At 53.6% G+C, this 17002-nt stretch overlaps 3 protein-coding genes across 3 annotated transcripts; 2 read left to right on the forward strand and 1 right to left on the reverse strand.

The window, feature by feature from the left end:
• Positions 1-801: 801 nt before the first annotated feature.
• Positions 802-3896, forward strand: NCS57_00114900 (MRNA 3'-end-processing protein RNA14; the record flags this gene model as incomplete). The annotated part of the gene is made up of 4 exons (XM_053051221.1): positions 802-1401; positions 1453-1884; positions 1934-2942; positions 2992-3896. The coding sequence occupies 4 exons, from the start codon at positions 802-804 to the stop codon at positions 3894-3896; spliced, it is 2946 nt and encodes a 981-aa protein (XP_052919736.1).
• Positions 3897-5538: 1642 nt separating this feature from the next.
• Positions 5539-8551, forward strand: NCS57_00115000 (uncharacterized protein; the record flags this gene model as incomplete). The annotated part of the gene is made up of 2 exons (XM_053051222.1): positions 5539-5889; positions 5945-8551. The coding sequence occupies 2 exons, from the start codon at positions 5539-5541 to the stop codon at positions 8549-8551; spliced, it is 2958 nt and encodes a 985-aa protein (XP_052919737.1).
• A 1868-nt stretch (positions 8552-10419) lies between these two features.
• On the reverse strand, positions 10420-12193 carry NCS57_00115100 (MFS domain-containing protein; the record flags this gene model as incomplete). Its single annotated transcript, XM_053051223.1, has 4 exons — positions 10420-10804; positions 10861-11404; positions 11460-11836; positions 11889-12193. The coding sequence occupies 4 exons, from the start codon at positions 12191-12193 to the stop codon at positions 10420-10422; spliced, it is 1611 nt and encodes a 536-aa protein (XP_052919738.1).
• Between the last annotated feature and the right edge of the window lie 4809 nt (positions 12194-17002).

Genomic DNA, 17002 nt, shown 5'->3' on the forward strand with positions numbered 1-17002 from the left:
GATGGGTGGTCGAGGAAAAAGCCAGGGCAGGCAAGGCAAGAACAATGGGCATGGGCATGGGCGGACGCGTTTTCGGGTCGCACCCCGCGTAGAGGGGTTGCATGGACCATAGACGCGAACCTACCTAACCAGACTGGAAGCATCAAGGGAAATTACGAGTCAGCTGAGATGTCATGTGATGCCTTCTATTGCGACTGTTTGCGCTCTTGGTCCTCAGGCCCCACATGCAGAGCTGCCTGCGTGCGGCTCTGTCACCGCCCAGAACCCACTAGGCCGCTTTCGGTTTCTGCCGTCTCAACTTGCTCAAGGCTCTTCGTTCTTTGTTGAAGCTTTTGGACATTGCAGGCTCTCCTCAAACATCTGCGCTCTAGCCTGAGCCACGACACGACTTTCGACCGTCTTTGCTTACTATACGTGGCGCTTATTCTGCCGCTTTTAGGTTTTTCTCTCCTTATCGCCGAGTCTAGCTTTTGCTCAATCGGGGCCAGTTGGCTCGTCTCTGAGCTTGTCCGTGTTCGCGACAAGTCTCACCACATCTTCGACCACCGCATCAGGGGCCTTACTCCCTTCAATCGGTTCCGTCGCGCTTCTACGATCGACGCAAACGCGATCCCTCTACCGAAACACGTACATCCAGTTTTTGCCTTTTCGTCGCCGACTGCCAGATCGCGAGTAAGAGCCCTTCACGCTTAGCCCCTGTGGCCTTGGAGCAGCGCCCTGCCCATCGACGACGCGCTCGTAGCCGGCGTCCGAGTCGCGACCCCGATCTTTCCATCCGGTGCTATTCTTGAACCTTACAATATGGCTGCCGAAGGTGCTTCATGGGGCGGAGAGGATGTTGGGGCTCCCCAGGGTGATCAAGTTCAGCATAGCGAGGAACAAGTTGATAACTTTGCTCAAGACTCCCTTGTCTCTGGTGATGCAGCGGATAATGGTACAGAAGATGGAGGAGAATATGATCCAGAGTCGGTCACGATTGGCACTCCCGTCCAGGTCCCTGAAAAAGCTGCTTCCGCCACGGCTCAACGTCAGCCTTCCAAGCCAAAGATGTCCGGTGGTTTCATAGTGGAGGCATCTGACGATGACGAGGATGAGGAACCAGCTTCTGATGCTCCCAAGGTGGAATCTGTTCCACCTCAAAACCAGCCGGAGCCTTCTACTGCGTCTCACCAAACCAATATCCCAGCCCCTGCCGCCGTTCCTTCTCCTGCTGCCTCATCCAATGTGACTCCAGCCTTTGGTGGTCTCGATCCAGTTGCCCTGCTCGAAGCTCGTGTCAAGCAGGATCCCCGTGGAGATATGGATGCGTGGCTTAATCTGATTGCCGACCACAGACGCTCCAGCAGACTGGACCAGGCTCGAACTACTTACAACCGATTTCTAGAAATCTTCCCGCAAGCTGTAAGTTGACAATCCAGACTCTATACGGCGCAGCAGCTGACCCTTTTGAAGGCTGATATCTGGGTCGAATGGATCGAGATGGAGCTTGGACTCGATAACTTTGTCGACGCTGAGCAGCTCTTTGGAAGATGCCTCATGACTGTCCCCAACGTCAAGCTGTGGACCGTCTACCTCAACTACATCCGTCGGCGCAACGACCTAAACAACGATGCATCTGGGCAGGCTCGAAGGACCATCACACAATCCTACGAGTTTGTTATCGACAACATCGGTGTGGACCGGGATTCGGGCAACATCTGGCAGGATTACGTCCAGTTTGTCAAGAACGGCCCAGGCCAGATTGGTGGCACAGGATGGCAGGATCAGCAAAAGATGGACCAGCTGCGCAAGGTCTATCAGCGCGCTATTTCAGTGCCCATGCTCACTGTCAACAACCTGTGGAAGGAGTATGACCAGTTTGAGATGGGACTGAACAAGATGACTGTAAGTCTCATTTGATCTGCTTGATGAATGTACTAACCTTGGCCGATAGGGTCGCAAGTTCATCCAAGAACGATCACCGGGATACATGTCAGCCAAGAGTGCTAACATCGCGCTCGACAACATTACACGACACCTCAAGCGCACAAACCTTCCAAGGCTTCCTCCTGCTCCTGGTTTCGACGGCGACCAGGAGTTCCGGGATCAAATCGAGATGTGGAAGAAGTGGATTGCTTGGGAAAAGGAGGATCCGCTGGTGCTCAAGGTTGACGAGCCCAAGGTCTTCAACCAGAGGGTTCTCTACTGCTACAAGCAAGCATTGATGGCAACGCGATTCTGGCCGGAGATTTGGGTGGACGCTGCGGAGTGGTGCTTCCAGAACAATGTGCGCGAGAACGACAAGGAGATGGGCACCGAACTGCTTCTGGAGGGCATTCGGGCGAACCCAGAGAGTGTTTTGCTTGCTCTGAAGCATGCTGACCACATCGAAGCCAACTACCCAGCCAAGGAGGGCGACAAGTCGGAATATGCCAAGGCAGTCCGCAAGCCCTACGACGATGTGCTCGAGACCTTGTATGAGATGGGAGACAAGGTCAAGGAGCGAGAGAAGATGGAGGTGACGGCCTTGAAACAGGCAGCGGCGCAAGATCCCGTCCAGGCATCGATCGAGCAGAACGACGCCGACGATGATGATGACGACAAGCCTAAGAGGTCCCCAATGGAGGAAAGGATCCTCGCCATTCAGAAATCATACTCGAGCGAGACGCTGCTATTGTCGCGCACCATCTCGTACGTCTGGATTGCCCTTGCTCGAGCTATGCGCCGTATTCAAGGCAAAGGTAACCAGTCAGAGGGTGGTCTGCGTAAGGTCTTTACGGACGCGCGCCAAAAGGGACGACTTACGAGCGATGTGTATGTTGCAGTCGCACTGCTCGAGTCAGTTGTCTACAAGGACCCCGTGGGCGCCAAGATCTTTGAGCGCGGTGCTCGCTTGTTCCCCAACGATGAGATGTTCATGATAGAGTACTTGAAGTATCTCCATTCCAAGGACGACACAACTAGTAGGTGGTACATACCCAGCGACCAAGACTAAGACTGACCGTATGACAGATGCCCGGGTCGTATTCGAGACTTGTGTCAACAGGCTTATTTCCAAGCCCGAGACCTTGGCCAAGGCCAAACCCCTGTACGCCTACTTCCACAAGTACGAATCGCAGTACGGAGAGCTATCACAGATCTCCAAGCTGGAGGACCGGATGGCAGAGCTCTTCCCAGAAGACCCCAAGCTCAACTACTTTGTTTCTCGCTTTTCTTCTGACAAGTTTGATCCAATCTCGACCCCTCTCATCATCTCAAAGGCAGTGCAGATGCGGCCCAAGCAGGCCGTGCCCGTGGTTGAACAGCCTATCTCGCTCCGAAACAGCCCACTTCCGGCCAGACAGGAGCAGAGCCCCCGACCACAATACGTACGGGCCACTGCATCACCGAAGCGACCTCTGGGTATCGATGACGAGGAGTTGAACCCCCCCAAACGACTTGCTCGGGGAGTGTCACCCCTTAAGGGTGCGGCTGGCCGTCGGCTCGACCAACAACGTCGAAACCAGGCATCGGCACTCCACAGAGACATCACTTTCCTTCTCAACATTCTCCCACCGGCCCAGAGCTTTGACATGCAGCGCCTCAACCCCACAGCGTTGGTCAACATTCTCCGGGACACCAGCCTGCCTGACGCTGCCACGTTGAAGGCGACGGGAGGTGGCCAACAGCGCTACAACAACCCGTCTCACGCGCGGCAGTCTTCCGGTGAGTACGGCAACCGGCCGCTGAGCCCCTACGGGCGAGTGTCGTCGGCAGCTGGCGGCTACCGGAACTCTCCCTTGCGGCCGGAGAGCGGTGGCGGCTACCAGGCCAATCCCTATCCTCCACCCGAAGCGGGTGGTGCGTCGTCGGCTTGGCAGCAGGCGCCCAGTGGATACGGCGCGCCGCCACCAGGACAGTACGGGTACCGATATTGAGGTCGACGGAGGCCGGATCGTGATGCGCAAACATGATGCCACTAATATTACTGTTGAGTATTTGCCTGGGGTTGCAAAATGGGACTTGGATGACGTTGGAGGATCGGGTCGGTTTGTCTTTTGCCTCGCATGGGTTCGGCGTTCGGAAGGGGGATCGACGACATGCCCAAGCGGTGGCTGTCACGGAGGATATTGCTTGCCAAGATGAAGATGTGTGCAAAGACGGCGAGAAGATGACGGGTTAGGCTGGGATGCGTTTCATTCATAGCTTTACCAATCACATAGGATGGTATCAATATAACTCGTTGGATTAGGTATCGAGCGGTTTGTTGCGTGTGAGTGTGATGTCTGGTTTCCTTTGATTGCCCAAGTGCTGTATCTGTGCCGTCTTCCCGTTTGATGGCCAGATCATTATTGCGTGCCATTTATCCGTGTTGCAAACGATGTTGCCGCTGTCTCGGTTGGAGCTTGATACCATGACGGATCGCCACAGCTCGAGATTGATTGGTCACACAACACGCTTGCCACGCACATGGCCGCGGCTTTCCTCTGCAACCACATATATTTGTTTTCTATTGCCGGACGTATAGCAGTGTTACTTGATTTACAACAATTGCATCCGTTTGACTTGCCAGGCCCCCAAACCACGTGTGGCTGGCCCAACATCAAGTGACAGCGTGATGTCCCCCCTACTGTAACTCGCAAAATTTGGGACAATAGACCAAGCTGGAACCAAATTAAAACCATACGCACCATAATTGGAAATCAATTATGCTCTGTGCAGAGTTTTTAATCAATCTGTTTGGTAGATAAGACGCAATCAACCGTGACCTGTCTACGTGGAGCGCCACACCGCGCGGTGCATCTGGTCAACAGTGTCCGCTCCTTCCCTCGCTGGAGGCATTGAATTCCCCCTCCTTTCCGTGCGTTCGTTGCCCTTGGTTGCGGGGTGTTTTTCTGCCTGAGAGAATAGGTTCAATCGCGGTCGGTTTACAGCGCTTGCCCAACAGGGTTTTCTCTCCTCTTCTTCACCCCTCCACCGCACCTCCTCCTCCTCACCCTCTCCTCTCAACCTCGGAGGAGCTGCAGATCCCGCTCGTCATCCTAAGGATCTTCATCTCTCTCGTTCCCTCTCGCTCAAGCTCGAGTGCAACCGTGAGTCACAGTCCCCCCTCTCCCTCTCTATATATTCCATCTCTCCCCGCCCTCTTCTCTGCCTTTCCTTCTTCCTCCTTCACCCTCACACACACCTCTTCTCTTCGATTGGGCCCTCAGTCAAGCACCTCCAACACTCGTGCGAGCTTCTGCAAGCACAGCTTCCTTCCTCTCATACATCTTCTGTTTCTCCCGCCGGTTGCTGTGATCCTCACATCAGCTAGAACAAACTCTCGCTCCACGACCGCGATCTGCGCAAGCAAGGCATCCCACCTTTCTCGTTGCCGGTAAGCTCCTGTTCTTTGGCTTGTAGCCTTCGCTTGGCCGAGGGCTATAAATCTTGCCTCCCTCCCCCTCTTCCCTCTTCCTCCTCCTCTCTTCCTCCACCAGACTTCGATCAACCACTCTTCCACCCAGCACTACCATTACCTACCATCACTCATCTCCTTGATCTCAGTCGCTTACTTTTTCAGACTCAGTCGCCATCATGTCCGACAGAGGACGTTCCCCTGGCCCCTCCGGGTCGGGTGGCTCTTCTGGGTCTGGGAGACGACCCTCTCAGTCTCCTGGTGGCTCAACCGCCCGCTCTTCTTCCCGTGGCCCTGCAGCTGGATGGGCCCAGGGTCCAGGTTTCGACCCTGCCAAGCCTCAGCAGCAACAGGATCAGGGAAACACACGCATGGAATTGCCGCCTGATGCATACGTGTCCGAGACCAAGAAGGACTTGTTCACGCTGCGAAACGGCAAGTTCAACACCGAAGGCAAGCCCGAACAGATCGAGGTCAACCAGTACCGGATGACCAAGTTTGACTTCAGCAAGAAGATCCATCAGTACGATGTGAGTACCAATCGTTCCATGCCCACTTCTTGCTCATTACTGACAATGACTTCAGGTCTTCATCTCGCCCAACCCTGACAAGCTCGGCCCAGTCATGAAGAAGATTTGGGCCCACGAGGTCACCAAGCGACAGCTTCGCCCCTTCAAGGGCGACAAGTGGCTCTTCGATGGAAAGAAGCTTGCTTGGGGTCCTGCACTTGTTGAGCGTGGAGAACTCCGGTTCACTGTCGATCTCGACGAGGGCAAAGCCAAGGCCCGCGACGGAGGCAAGTTCCATGTCACGATTCGCAAGACGACCGAAATCCAGGTCGCCGCTCTTCAGGGCTACCTCGAGCACAAGATGTCCTTCAACAACAGTGTCCAAGAAGCACTGAACTTCCTGGATCACCTTGTTCGACAATTCCCGTCTCAGAACCTGCTCGCCATCAAGCGCAACTTTTACGATCCGGCGAGCAAGCAAGTCACGCCCCTTCTCGATGGTACCGTCGTCGAGGTCCACAAGGGAACTTACGCCTCGGTTCGAATGAGCCACAACCTCGCGCAGAGAGGTGTCGGACTCGGTTACAACATCGATGTCGCCAACACTTGCTTCTGGATTGGAAACCAGACGGTCGACAAGTTGATGTGCCACTTCTTGGCCACCTTGGACCGAAAGTTCCAGGGACACACTCCTGCCTCCCTCTGGGAAGTGCTGAAGCCCGTCCGAGACAAGACTGGCCGTTGGGCTTCTTCGGATGCTTTTAAGCAGCTTCGAAAGCTGCGCCGGCTCAAGTTCAAGGTCAAGCACCGAGATCGCCCCAATGTCGACAAGGTCTACACCATCATGGACTTCAGCTTCAACGAGAAGTATGGCGAGCATGGTTGCACGGCGAAGACGTACACTTTCGAGTGCGACGGCAAAGAGGTGTCCGTTTTGGACTACTACCGCAAGAAGTACAACGTCAACCTCAGACTGGCCAACCTCCCACTCATCGATGCTGGCAAGGGAGGAATGATCCCTGTTGAGCTCGCTATCGTCGAGCCAATGCAGCGCTACCCCTTCAAGCTGAACCCTGATCAAACCACGGCCATGATCAAGATCGCTGTCACCCGTCCTCCCATCCGCAAGAGAGACATCCAGCAGGGCGCAGCTTCGCTCCGCATCGGTGAAGACCCCTTCTTGAAGGAGTATGGCGTCTCGTTTGAACCTCAGTTCTCCAGAACCGAAGCTCGAATTCTCCCTCCCCCGACTGTCAAGTTTGGCACTGGCACGGCCGAGCCCAAGTTTGCCGGTCGTTGGGACCTTCGTGGAAAGAAGTTCTGGAAGCAGAACGCCGCACCCTTGATGAACTGGGGTTTCATTGCTCTCGAACAGCCTGTTACTCTCCCCGTGCTGTCGCAGTTCGCTAACACTTTCAAGAGCACTTTCATCGGCCACGGAGGCAAGGTGCTTAGCGACGCTATCATGCTCAACACTCCAGGAAACCTGCGCTTCGACGCTGCAGCTGCGGTTCAGTGGGCTCATGAGGAGATCACAAAGAAGAAGGGCTACACGCAGCTTTTGTTTGTTGTTGTGTCCAAGAAGAACAGCGGAACCTACGAGCGCCTCAAGAAGTCTGCCGACTGCAGATTCGGCATCCTCACTCAGGTGGTTCTGGGCAGTCATGTCCAAAAGAACAATGGCCAGTATCACTCCAATGTGTGCATGAAGGTCAACGCCAAGCTGGGCGGCGCGACTGCCTGCACTCCTCCCCTTTGGAAGACTCCTACCTTCTTCCCCGAGAACCGCCCAACCATCATGATTGGTGTGGATGTCTCTCACACTGCCCCTGGCGGCACATCTCCCTCTACAGCTGCCATGACCATGTCTGTCGACAAAGATGCCACACGTTACGCTGCACTTGTCGAGACCAACGGCTACCGTGTCGAGATGCTGACGCCCGGCAACATGCGAATGATGTTTGGGTCCCTTCTCGAGCAGTGGAAGGTCAACCACCCCGGAAAGCTCCCCGCGCATGTCATGTACTTCAGAGATGGAGTTGGCGAGGGTCAGTTCGCCTACGTGATTGATCAGGAGATCGCAGAGATCAAGAACTTTCTCCGTGAGAAGTTGCCTGCCAAGGCCCCTCTGCCCAAGTTCACGGTCATCGTCGCTACTAAGCGACATCACATTCGGTTCTTCCCCCAGAAGGGCGACAGGAACGGCAATCCTCTTCCCGGTACCTTGGTCGAGAAGGAGGTTACTCACCCGTTCATGTTTGACTTCTACCTGAGCTCGCATGTCGCCATTCAAGGCACAGCTCGGCCTGTTCACTACCATGTGATTCTTGACGAGATGGGCATGCCCATCAACGACCTTCAGAAGATGATTTACCAACAGTGCTACTCATACGCTCGCTCGACTACTCCGGTTTCCCTACACCCGGCTGTCTACTATGCCCATCTCGCTAGTGCTCGAGCTCGGGCACATGAGAACATCGCCACCAGTGAGGGTTTCCGAGCTGGTCCCAAGGGCCACGAGATGATTCGCGAGAAGGTTGCCCGCGGTATTTCTCTGGGCGGACCTGACCGAGGTGCTGATGCGCCCCCATTGCTGCCTCTTGGTGGCAGAGTTGGAGAGAATGCCATTGATGGTGAGCAGCGACAGCGCGCCTTCTTCCGCAGCACCATGTGGTACATCTGATGGATGTAATCGACTCGGCTAGGTGGCACAGATTCGCGACGGACAGCGTAGGTGATGTGGCGGGAAGGTGATGCTTGTGATGGATAGCACAAGCTGAAGAGGAGCGATCGCTAGGGCGGAGGGTAGGGCATGGACTGCATGCGAGCGATCTGATCACTGGCGCATTATGCGTGAAGAGGTCAACAAACTAAAAGGGGCGACCGGTTTGGTGGAAGAGTGGCGGTGGAGGCTGTTTTCATGTTTTCTAAAATAGTTCTGGATCAATATCAGTGATTTGACCCGGCACATGAGGTTGTCTCTGTTCTGCTTTAAAGTGAAGTGAATGTAATAATGTCGTGATGAAGGTTGGGAGGATGGAAGCGGAGAGGGATTGGATTGGATTGGGGCAATATATGGCTCAGCTATGATGGGCGGCTTGTCACGGTTCAGAGTGATTGGATGAACTGTTCGCGTTGCTACGTGTCTTGGGTAGTACCTAAGGTATAAGTTTTGGGGTAAGTAATGGATATGTACATACGTATGAGGTTGGGGGATTATGCAGAGTAATCTGTTAATGCCTCGCCTCGCCTCGCCTCCTAAAGCAGGCCTCGATTTCTGTGGGTAATGAAAAACACTAGAATCGCCCACCCACAATGCAATGAATGTAATCAGTACCCAGCTTTTGATGGAAATATGCGTCCCACCATCTTACAAAGGACCAAATCATGGTCCAGAGCTGTAATTCTCCAATTTCTCTCTATGAAGTGGTACAGATATCTCTACCAACCCGTCCGTCGGTACCAGCTTCGTTAGTCTCCCCCTAACCAAGTTATGCAACTGTGACACCATCCACACAGTGTCCATCCAAAGGACTCAACGCGTCCAGTACCCTTCGATAGCGAAGCGGCAGGCAAGGGGAGGGTGTGAAGAAGTTCAGGAATGGGGGGGTGCTGGTGGTGGGTGGAGTTTTGATGCATCACAAGTCACACACACACGACTGCACGATCCGATCCTGGAGAAGGTGGGCACGGCGTCGACCCTGAAAGGAAGCACAAGAAACAGATTTCTGTACGCCCCCCTGCTTGGCTCTCCCGTGGGGGTCCAAAGGGGAGGGAGGGGGTGCGGACACATCCTGGGCGGGCACTAAGGGGGATGGGACGGGACGAGGCAGGGATTTAGTGTGAGGCTCTTTCGTCAGGCCCCATCGTGTGCAACTCTAGATCAACGACATGCCTTGGCTTGGAGGGACGACGTTTAGGAGGAGTGAGGTGGATGGATGGGTTGCTTTTCCCTGTCATGATGAGCTGTCATGTCATACTCTGGTGGACTTCCTTTATCTGAGCCATATAAACCTTCAAATGGGTAAAAGGACATGGAGAGGGTCAGCCCTGAGCTGGGGAAGAGTCAGAAAGACATGCTCAAGAGGGTTCGGCATGGGTTAGGGAAGGGCGAGAACGGCATTGCGAAGAGGATTGGTTAGATTTTGCTCAGCCTTCACCCATGGAATTGCTCAGTCATGAGGTGTCTTCATGGCGACAGCTGATTGGCCAGTCATATATTGCTTTTTCTTCACCAAGGACATATAGGGTAAACAGGTTAGAGTTTGCACCCCATGCACGTAGTCATAAAACATGAGATACCAAATCAACCCTATCTAACTTCTTACGCAGAATAGTCCCTAAATATCATAAATAAAATATGAGAAAAATACTAGGGGTAACTAAATAGAACATCCAAAGATTTTTGTCATTATTTATTATTTTCATCTCTCATTTAGCTCATAGTTAGACCATAAAGTAAAGACTCTTTATTGGCTTAATGAAGCGCAGCCGTCCTGGTGTCTCAAGTTTTTCGTTACGACCGCGTGCGATGCAAAGCATGCGCCAGCTCTAATACACGTACACAAAGTTGGGGTTCTCCTTATCTGTTAGGTCATTGAACGCGGTCGCGTTCAGCTCATCAGTCGTGCCGTCACCCGCCACCCGGAGGGCCTCACGTTGCCTCTCCTTGCGCTTGTTCTCCCACATGAACGAATAGCGGAAGACGAAAAAGAGGGCGAGTTCAATGCAGTTGGAGACGAGAAGCGAGCCAATGCCTAGGTGGTAAGAGGGAGCTTGCTCGGAGCGGTAGAAAAAGGGGCTGGCAATGTTGCCGATGCAGGCGCCGAACCAGATCATACCCGACACGATCATCTTTTTCGACTGCCCGCCCGTGTTGGAGGTGATAAGAGAGAGGCAGATGACGAACGAGGCCTGGTAGGAGCCAGTGAGGTAACTGACAGAGTCGTCAGCGCGGTTTCGGGTGGAATGAGGAACTCAATTGGTACTCACAAGCAGATCAAGCGACCGACGTAGGCATCGGTAGGAGCAAGGAGGAAGCCGAGCGCCCCAGCGATGGTGGGGAGCATAAAGATGGCGCAGACAAGTGTCCGACTATTGGGCGGCATGTATCTATTAGCCAGCGCGCCGAGGCCGATCCAAATGATGACGAACACGCCCTGAGGGATGCCCAGGAGGGCAGTATGGAGCGTGTCAAAGCCAAGACCCCTGATGACGAGCGTCGAGAAGTTGGAGATGCCGCCGCTGGGGATGTTGGACACGAATCCAAGGAGAGTGAAGAGCCATGTCTTGTAGTCGAGGTAAGCCTCCTTGACCTGGCCCCAATTGATCTTGCGCTGTTCGATACCCGTCTGATTGCGACGGATACGTGCAATCATGATAAGTTTCTCATCGTGACTAAAACCCCAGATGGTCCTGGGGGAATTTGGTAGCATAAACAGCAGGGTGATGGCCCAGGCTGCGCAAAAGGCGCCGACCACGAGGAACTCGTAGCGCCAGGACTGAAGAGCTCCCTTGATGTTGCCGATACCATATCCTATTGAGGCTCAAGTTAACATTGTTGAACAGCAAGACAAGAGGCAAATACTGACCGATCAAGCCTCCACCCGCAACACCGACACCATTAAAGGCATACCAAGCTGCGATGCGGCTCGGCTGCTCAGCACGGGTATAGTACATCGATGTGATGAGCATGAAAGCCGGGTCGGCAATGGCCTCAAAGGCTCCCGACAGGACGCGAAGAGCGAGGAGGCCACCGAAGTTGTGCGCCGCGGCCTGAGCCATGAGGAGAGCCCCCCACATGAAGATGTTGAAGGCGAGGTAGTATGCTGGTGGACTGCGCTGCATGAGGAGGTTGGACGGGATGGCCCAGAGCAGCCAACCGAAGTAGAAGCTACTTGAGAGCCACGAGTACTCATCACCTTGAAGGTTGAGGTCCTCCTTGAGACCGAAGATGGCGGCGTATGAGCTATACAAGGCTGGTCAGCCATGGACAGGCGCGTACGACTCAAAGAACTTACAGAGTGGTCTTATCCACGTAGTAAAAGAAGTAGCAGATGCCTAGTAGAGGAATTATCCTCATATCAATCTTCCTCAGGACCCTCTTCTCCTTCTCCGGATCGATGTCGTCGTCGGTAGGGTACTGGGCAAGCGCCTCGACGTACATCGCGTGCTGTTGCTTGTCAAGATACCCGGGCTTCGCTACAGAACTCTCGTTGATCTCTCCGACACCCTCTTCGACTTCATGGTGGCCGATGCCGTTGCTTGAAGGTTGCTTATGGGGCTTGGTCGCCGGCGGGGCGGCATCGGCGTCGGTGCCGGCCATGGTGGAGTGCAGAATAAAAGGGACTCGATATATAAGTCCTCTAGTCTTATAAAATCGGCCAGATCTGCCAGATTCTGCGAGAAACTGGCCAGAGAATGGCAGAAGAAGATGAGCGATCGCGGCTTTATAGGTACCCTAGGAGGAGTAGATCTGCTCGCCGATAACGACGCAAGCTAGGCCCTAGAATGGGTCGAGGAAGGGATTTGGTGGAGCATCTCCACACACAACCCAACTCCCCTAGAGGATAGAAACGAACGACTCCCGCACAAGCATGGGGAGTGAACCGCTGTTGGAGTCGTGATGCTTTCATGGTGGGGTTTGCGGGGCTTCATTAAGCAGCCCGCCCGACTGAGCAATTTCGCTGATGAATCGAGGGCGGCTCCGAGTTCAAAACGACAATCATTAGCTAATTGAATACAACAAAAAAGGCGGTGTCTGACCTGGGAGCTGAACCTTCCAGGCGCCGATATCGCTCCTAGGCCCTGTCCTTATCGTGGCCCGTGTCCATCCTGCGAAGCTGGAGCACGACCTCGTCATGATGATCCTTTCCGTGGATCCCAAGGCCGACAATCATGAGTTTCCCGGTCGGCATTTGATCAAGCCCCGAGCGATTCAATCACGGCAATAACTGCTGGGTCCGGAGATCTGCTTGGCGAATCGCTTGGCCATGCCGTACTCCATTGAGGCGATCGCATCTAAGCGACGCAGATGCCGAGAAATTCCCTCAAATCAGGGGTATTAGCGACGCCGTTATTTCCCACCAATCCGATATTATAGTTGGGAACTTGGTACATACCAATGCGCCATGTCGATCTGGGGAAGCTTGTTGACGATCTGGAGATGGTTGGGGGTTCCAGATTGGGGGTGGGTTCTAGCTCAACGCTAATTGCTGCTTCTAAAGTGAAAACAACGGGCCAAGACGCGGAAGACCTAGACTTGGAGGTGATGTAATGTGTATAAAAGTTAGAAGGATCGTCATGAGAGTGGCATCGAGGAACTAAACCGTAGCGAAGCGTAAACGCCGATGGGATCAGTGAGGGATGAAGTGAGGGATAAAACAAGGCAATTGAACCCACTTACAGACAGGCCACGGAGAGATAACATGAATTTCCTGTCAAAACGCACCAGAGGCTATGCCTAAAGGGCAACGAAATGGAGGGCGACCTGGTTGCATCTGTCTTTGAGTCTTGTTGATATCCACGCTTCTGCACCAGTAGAAGTTTAAGTCTCGCTGTTGGGTTAATAGTTCTCCTGTAGATGTGTCCGGTCTAATAGTGTTTGATTGAGGCAAAGTGAAAGGCGAGGGAAAGAAAACTGTTGGTTCATTGAGGCTATCAGGCGAGAAGGGAAGCAATATTGACGCGACAAAGCCCAGCCCGTCACTATCCAGCGGTACCAAAATCAAACTCGGGGGAGACGGGTAGCTATTTGCTTCCAAAGGCAAACCTCCACGAAGGTAAAAACCTGTGATTGTAACAAGCAGGGGCAGATATGTGTTATCAACGAATAGAATCATGATATGGGTCAAATGTAAATGTTAAAATGGCCTTGGTCGGCGTACAAAGAGAGTCTGGCGCTTGCTGGAGTGACAAATTCCGCCACGACTGTCAAGAATGTGAATAAAAGACAAGACTTTGGCGTAGGAGCGGCTTAAAAAAAGAACAAGAGTAAATTCAAGCATGAAAGAACCAATCAAGCAAAGAAATGACAGTCTTCTGCAACGAGCCGAAGCGGGCAGCCTTCCCTGGTCATATTGGACTAAAGGATCGACATCTCTGGAACTGACGGAGTCAATCCCGACAGCTCGAAACTTTTCTCTTTGACCTGCGTGCTGATGGCGAAGGAGCATGATTAGGGCGTCGGTAAGGCGTAGGTTTGTGGATTACTGTTGTGGACGACCGATTGACAGGAGTGCTGCTACCCGAATCATCCCTTTCTATGGAAGTCTCTGAAGATCCTTGGCTGGTATGAAAAGGGCGATGGAGCGTGTTGGCGAGTGGATACAGGTAACGAAGAGAGTTGATGGACCCTTAAACTCTGCACTCGGTCCCCTTTGAATCGCGCGGGCATTTGTATCGGGTGCCATTCAAACCTCTCCCTGGCCGAAGCGGGCATGAAACAGTTGACTGAATGATGCAAGGCGCTTTGCATGAGCTCAAGTGTACCAAAACTGGGCCCCAAGTCCGGCCAGATCAGCCCTGACATCTTCCATGTTTCGTCGGAGACGGACACAAAGAGACAACAGGTTGATTATGGTTTGGGTAACACGCCCGTCGCGAAGAACATAGGTGGAGAACGGATCATCGCGGGCGGGAGTATCCAGGTAGCGAGCCAATGTGTAAGGGAGCTCGATCGAAGAAAAGGAGGGTTGGCCGGCCTGGGCGTTACCGTCGTGGTCTCCGCTGCTGTAAACGGTACGGTTAGTCAGATGCCAGCATAGGAGAGATAGATTTGTGCTGGAAAGGGAATGGCCTCGCGATGAATGAATGCTGTGTCTGAATCGTACCTCGTCACTGATAGCCAAAGACTCTGCTGGTCTCTGCTATCCTGGAAACTCATTCTCAATATGTTAAATAAGCGTTTCTTGCTTAAAGAATCGTGCTGTGCCACGTGAAGAGCTGAGCCGTGTTCCGGACGGGGAGGAGCGTTCAACCTGTGCTTGAAGAATCTTGGTGAAGAGCAGTAACATCAAGACATCCATGGCCCAGATTCTCCGTTCCCCTTAAGTAGTCCGGAGAAGCTGCAAGAGCTCTCGACTTGCCGGTCGGTAGCCCTCCCCTCGCCGTCATCCTGGAGCCATGGAAAACTGACGATGTCTCACACTCCTCATCCTTCGTGGTATTTCAGAGACCACCATGCAAGGGAGACGAGACGGGAATTGGCTGGAGGGACGGCGTCGGCTCGTCCCTTAGGTTGCAGTAGCGTGCGGGCTTGGAAAGCGGGAAAGAGTCGGTCGTGCGTTGAGTCGTCGGCAGACTATGCGATTATGGTTAGTAGATGTCTTGGACAAGAAACAAGAGTCGAGAGACGAGGGGAATGGGAGGGTCAGGGCAGATAGAGATAGCTGACGCGAGCTTCAAGAAGTTCATGGCATAAAGCAGAAAGTGACAGATCACTGGATGGACTCGGTGGTCAGACGGACATGGCGTATGCCGGTCTGCAAGCCGCTTCACCGTGATAAGCTCAAACGAGGCGAGGGAAAGGGAGACAGACGTCCTCGTTGAGATGGATTGTTTTTCGATGCGTCTGAGTGCGATGGCCCTCGGCTTGGACTGATTGGCTGCGATGAGAGAAGGGCAGAGATGCAGGGGCTGATTCTGAGTCTTGTTGAGAAGATAATTGTGATTACGGTCGAGCTGGAGGCCGGGGGAAGGAAACCCCGGTAGAAGTGGATGTGACAACCTACCCCCTCTCCCGCCGGGCCGCTTTCCTCCCCGCCAGGAAGGCGCTGTAATTACCCCCCGCAATCACACAAAGGAGGGGGGGGGGGGGGGGATTCCCACAGCCTTGTCTTGCTTCCGCCCAGCTCGTCTGGTGTCTTTGGCTTGGCCAAGGGCGTTGTGCGACGTCAACATGGCTGGAGAGAGATGAGTGTTTCACTTCCCTCACCACATACCCGGTTGAGCCAGAAGATAGCCGGTGTCTTGTCTTGGATTAAACAGCGCATTTTACGCAACCGTCGTCAATTGCCCATTAGTGTTCTTGCCTGATGTGGCTCGTGGTGGTGTAGCACGGGAATAACTTGACGACTACCTAGCTGCAAGCGGCCAACTCTAACGAAAGCTATCTCGATCATTCTTTCCCGTTTTTACCGGCTTCGTATTACCGGAGCCCCGTGCTGTTGCGCCAGGATCCCCTTGCCCACTCTCTACGGGCATTGGAGTTGGCCGGGTCTTGCGTGCCCAAGGCTGCCCGGGAGCGAGGTTTTCAATTGTATTTATGCAAGCATGAGCAAAACCCATGCATCCATGTACGTACCTGCAGCCGGCTCAGCGGGGAAATACGACGCTTGGAGGCCACCAGGGAGATGTGCTCACCGCCATGGATCCTCGCCGGATGCGGCTGAGCCCAGCAGGAGCTGTACTCTGTCGCACAGTTTGTACACTTTACAGTAGGTACTTTACGCAAGTCATAGCCACTGCGCTGATGCTACTGTAGCCATCAACTGAGCCATTTACCATGAATTCCCCAAGTGCCCAGCATAAGAGCTTTGCGCTCAACACCAAGGGAGCCCGACGATGATGACGGAGCAAGCCATGTCTCTTTCTAATCATAATTTCTTTTTTCTCTCCGTTGTTTCCACACTGTGCCTACCTACCTTTCTTTGACGACTCACACCCCCAGGCCCCCCCACCACCACTACTGCGCCTTTCCTTTCTTTTTTTCCATTTCACTGCTTCCCCGTTGACATTGACAGCAGGAGGGGTCTATTTAGCATTCGTTACCTTATGGATCAATCCATGCTTGAGGCTGGGGGCTGGCATGCCACGTTTACAGTACGGGACCCATCCAACGGCGCCGCACGGATTAGATCGCCGTAGTGTTTCGTACGGGGAAATAATCATCCAGTTGACGACATGCCGTCTCGTCGCTTTGACGATGAGGTTTGTTACGATTTCCCTCAATATCTAGGCTTGGATTCGACAATCAGCACTATTGTGAGTTTCGAGTGTCAACATGTGTTGGCTTTGACGCTCTGCCTGGCGACAGTCCACCCATTTCGTGCTGCGCCGAGGCACACTACCTGTTGGACATTGCAACACTGATTGATGGTACGCCTATTTCACCTGGAAACTGGATTAAACTGCT

The sequence above is a fragment of the Fusarium keratoplasticum genome, chromosome 1 (assembly GCF_025433545.1).
Source record: "Fusarium keratoplasticum isolate Fu6.1 chromosome 1, whole genome shotgun sequence".
NCBI classification, from domain to species: Eukaryota; Fungi; Ascomycota; class Sordariomycetes; order Hypocreales; family Nectriaceae; genus Fusarium; species Fusarium keratoplasticum.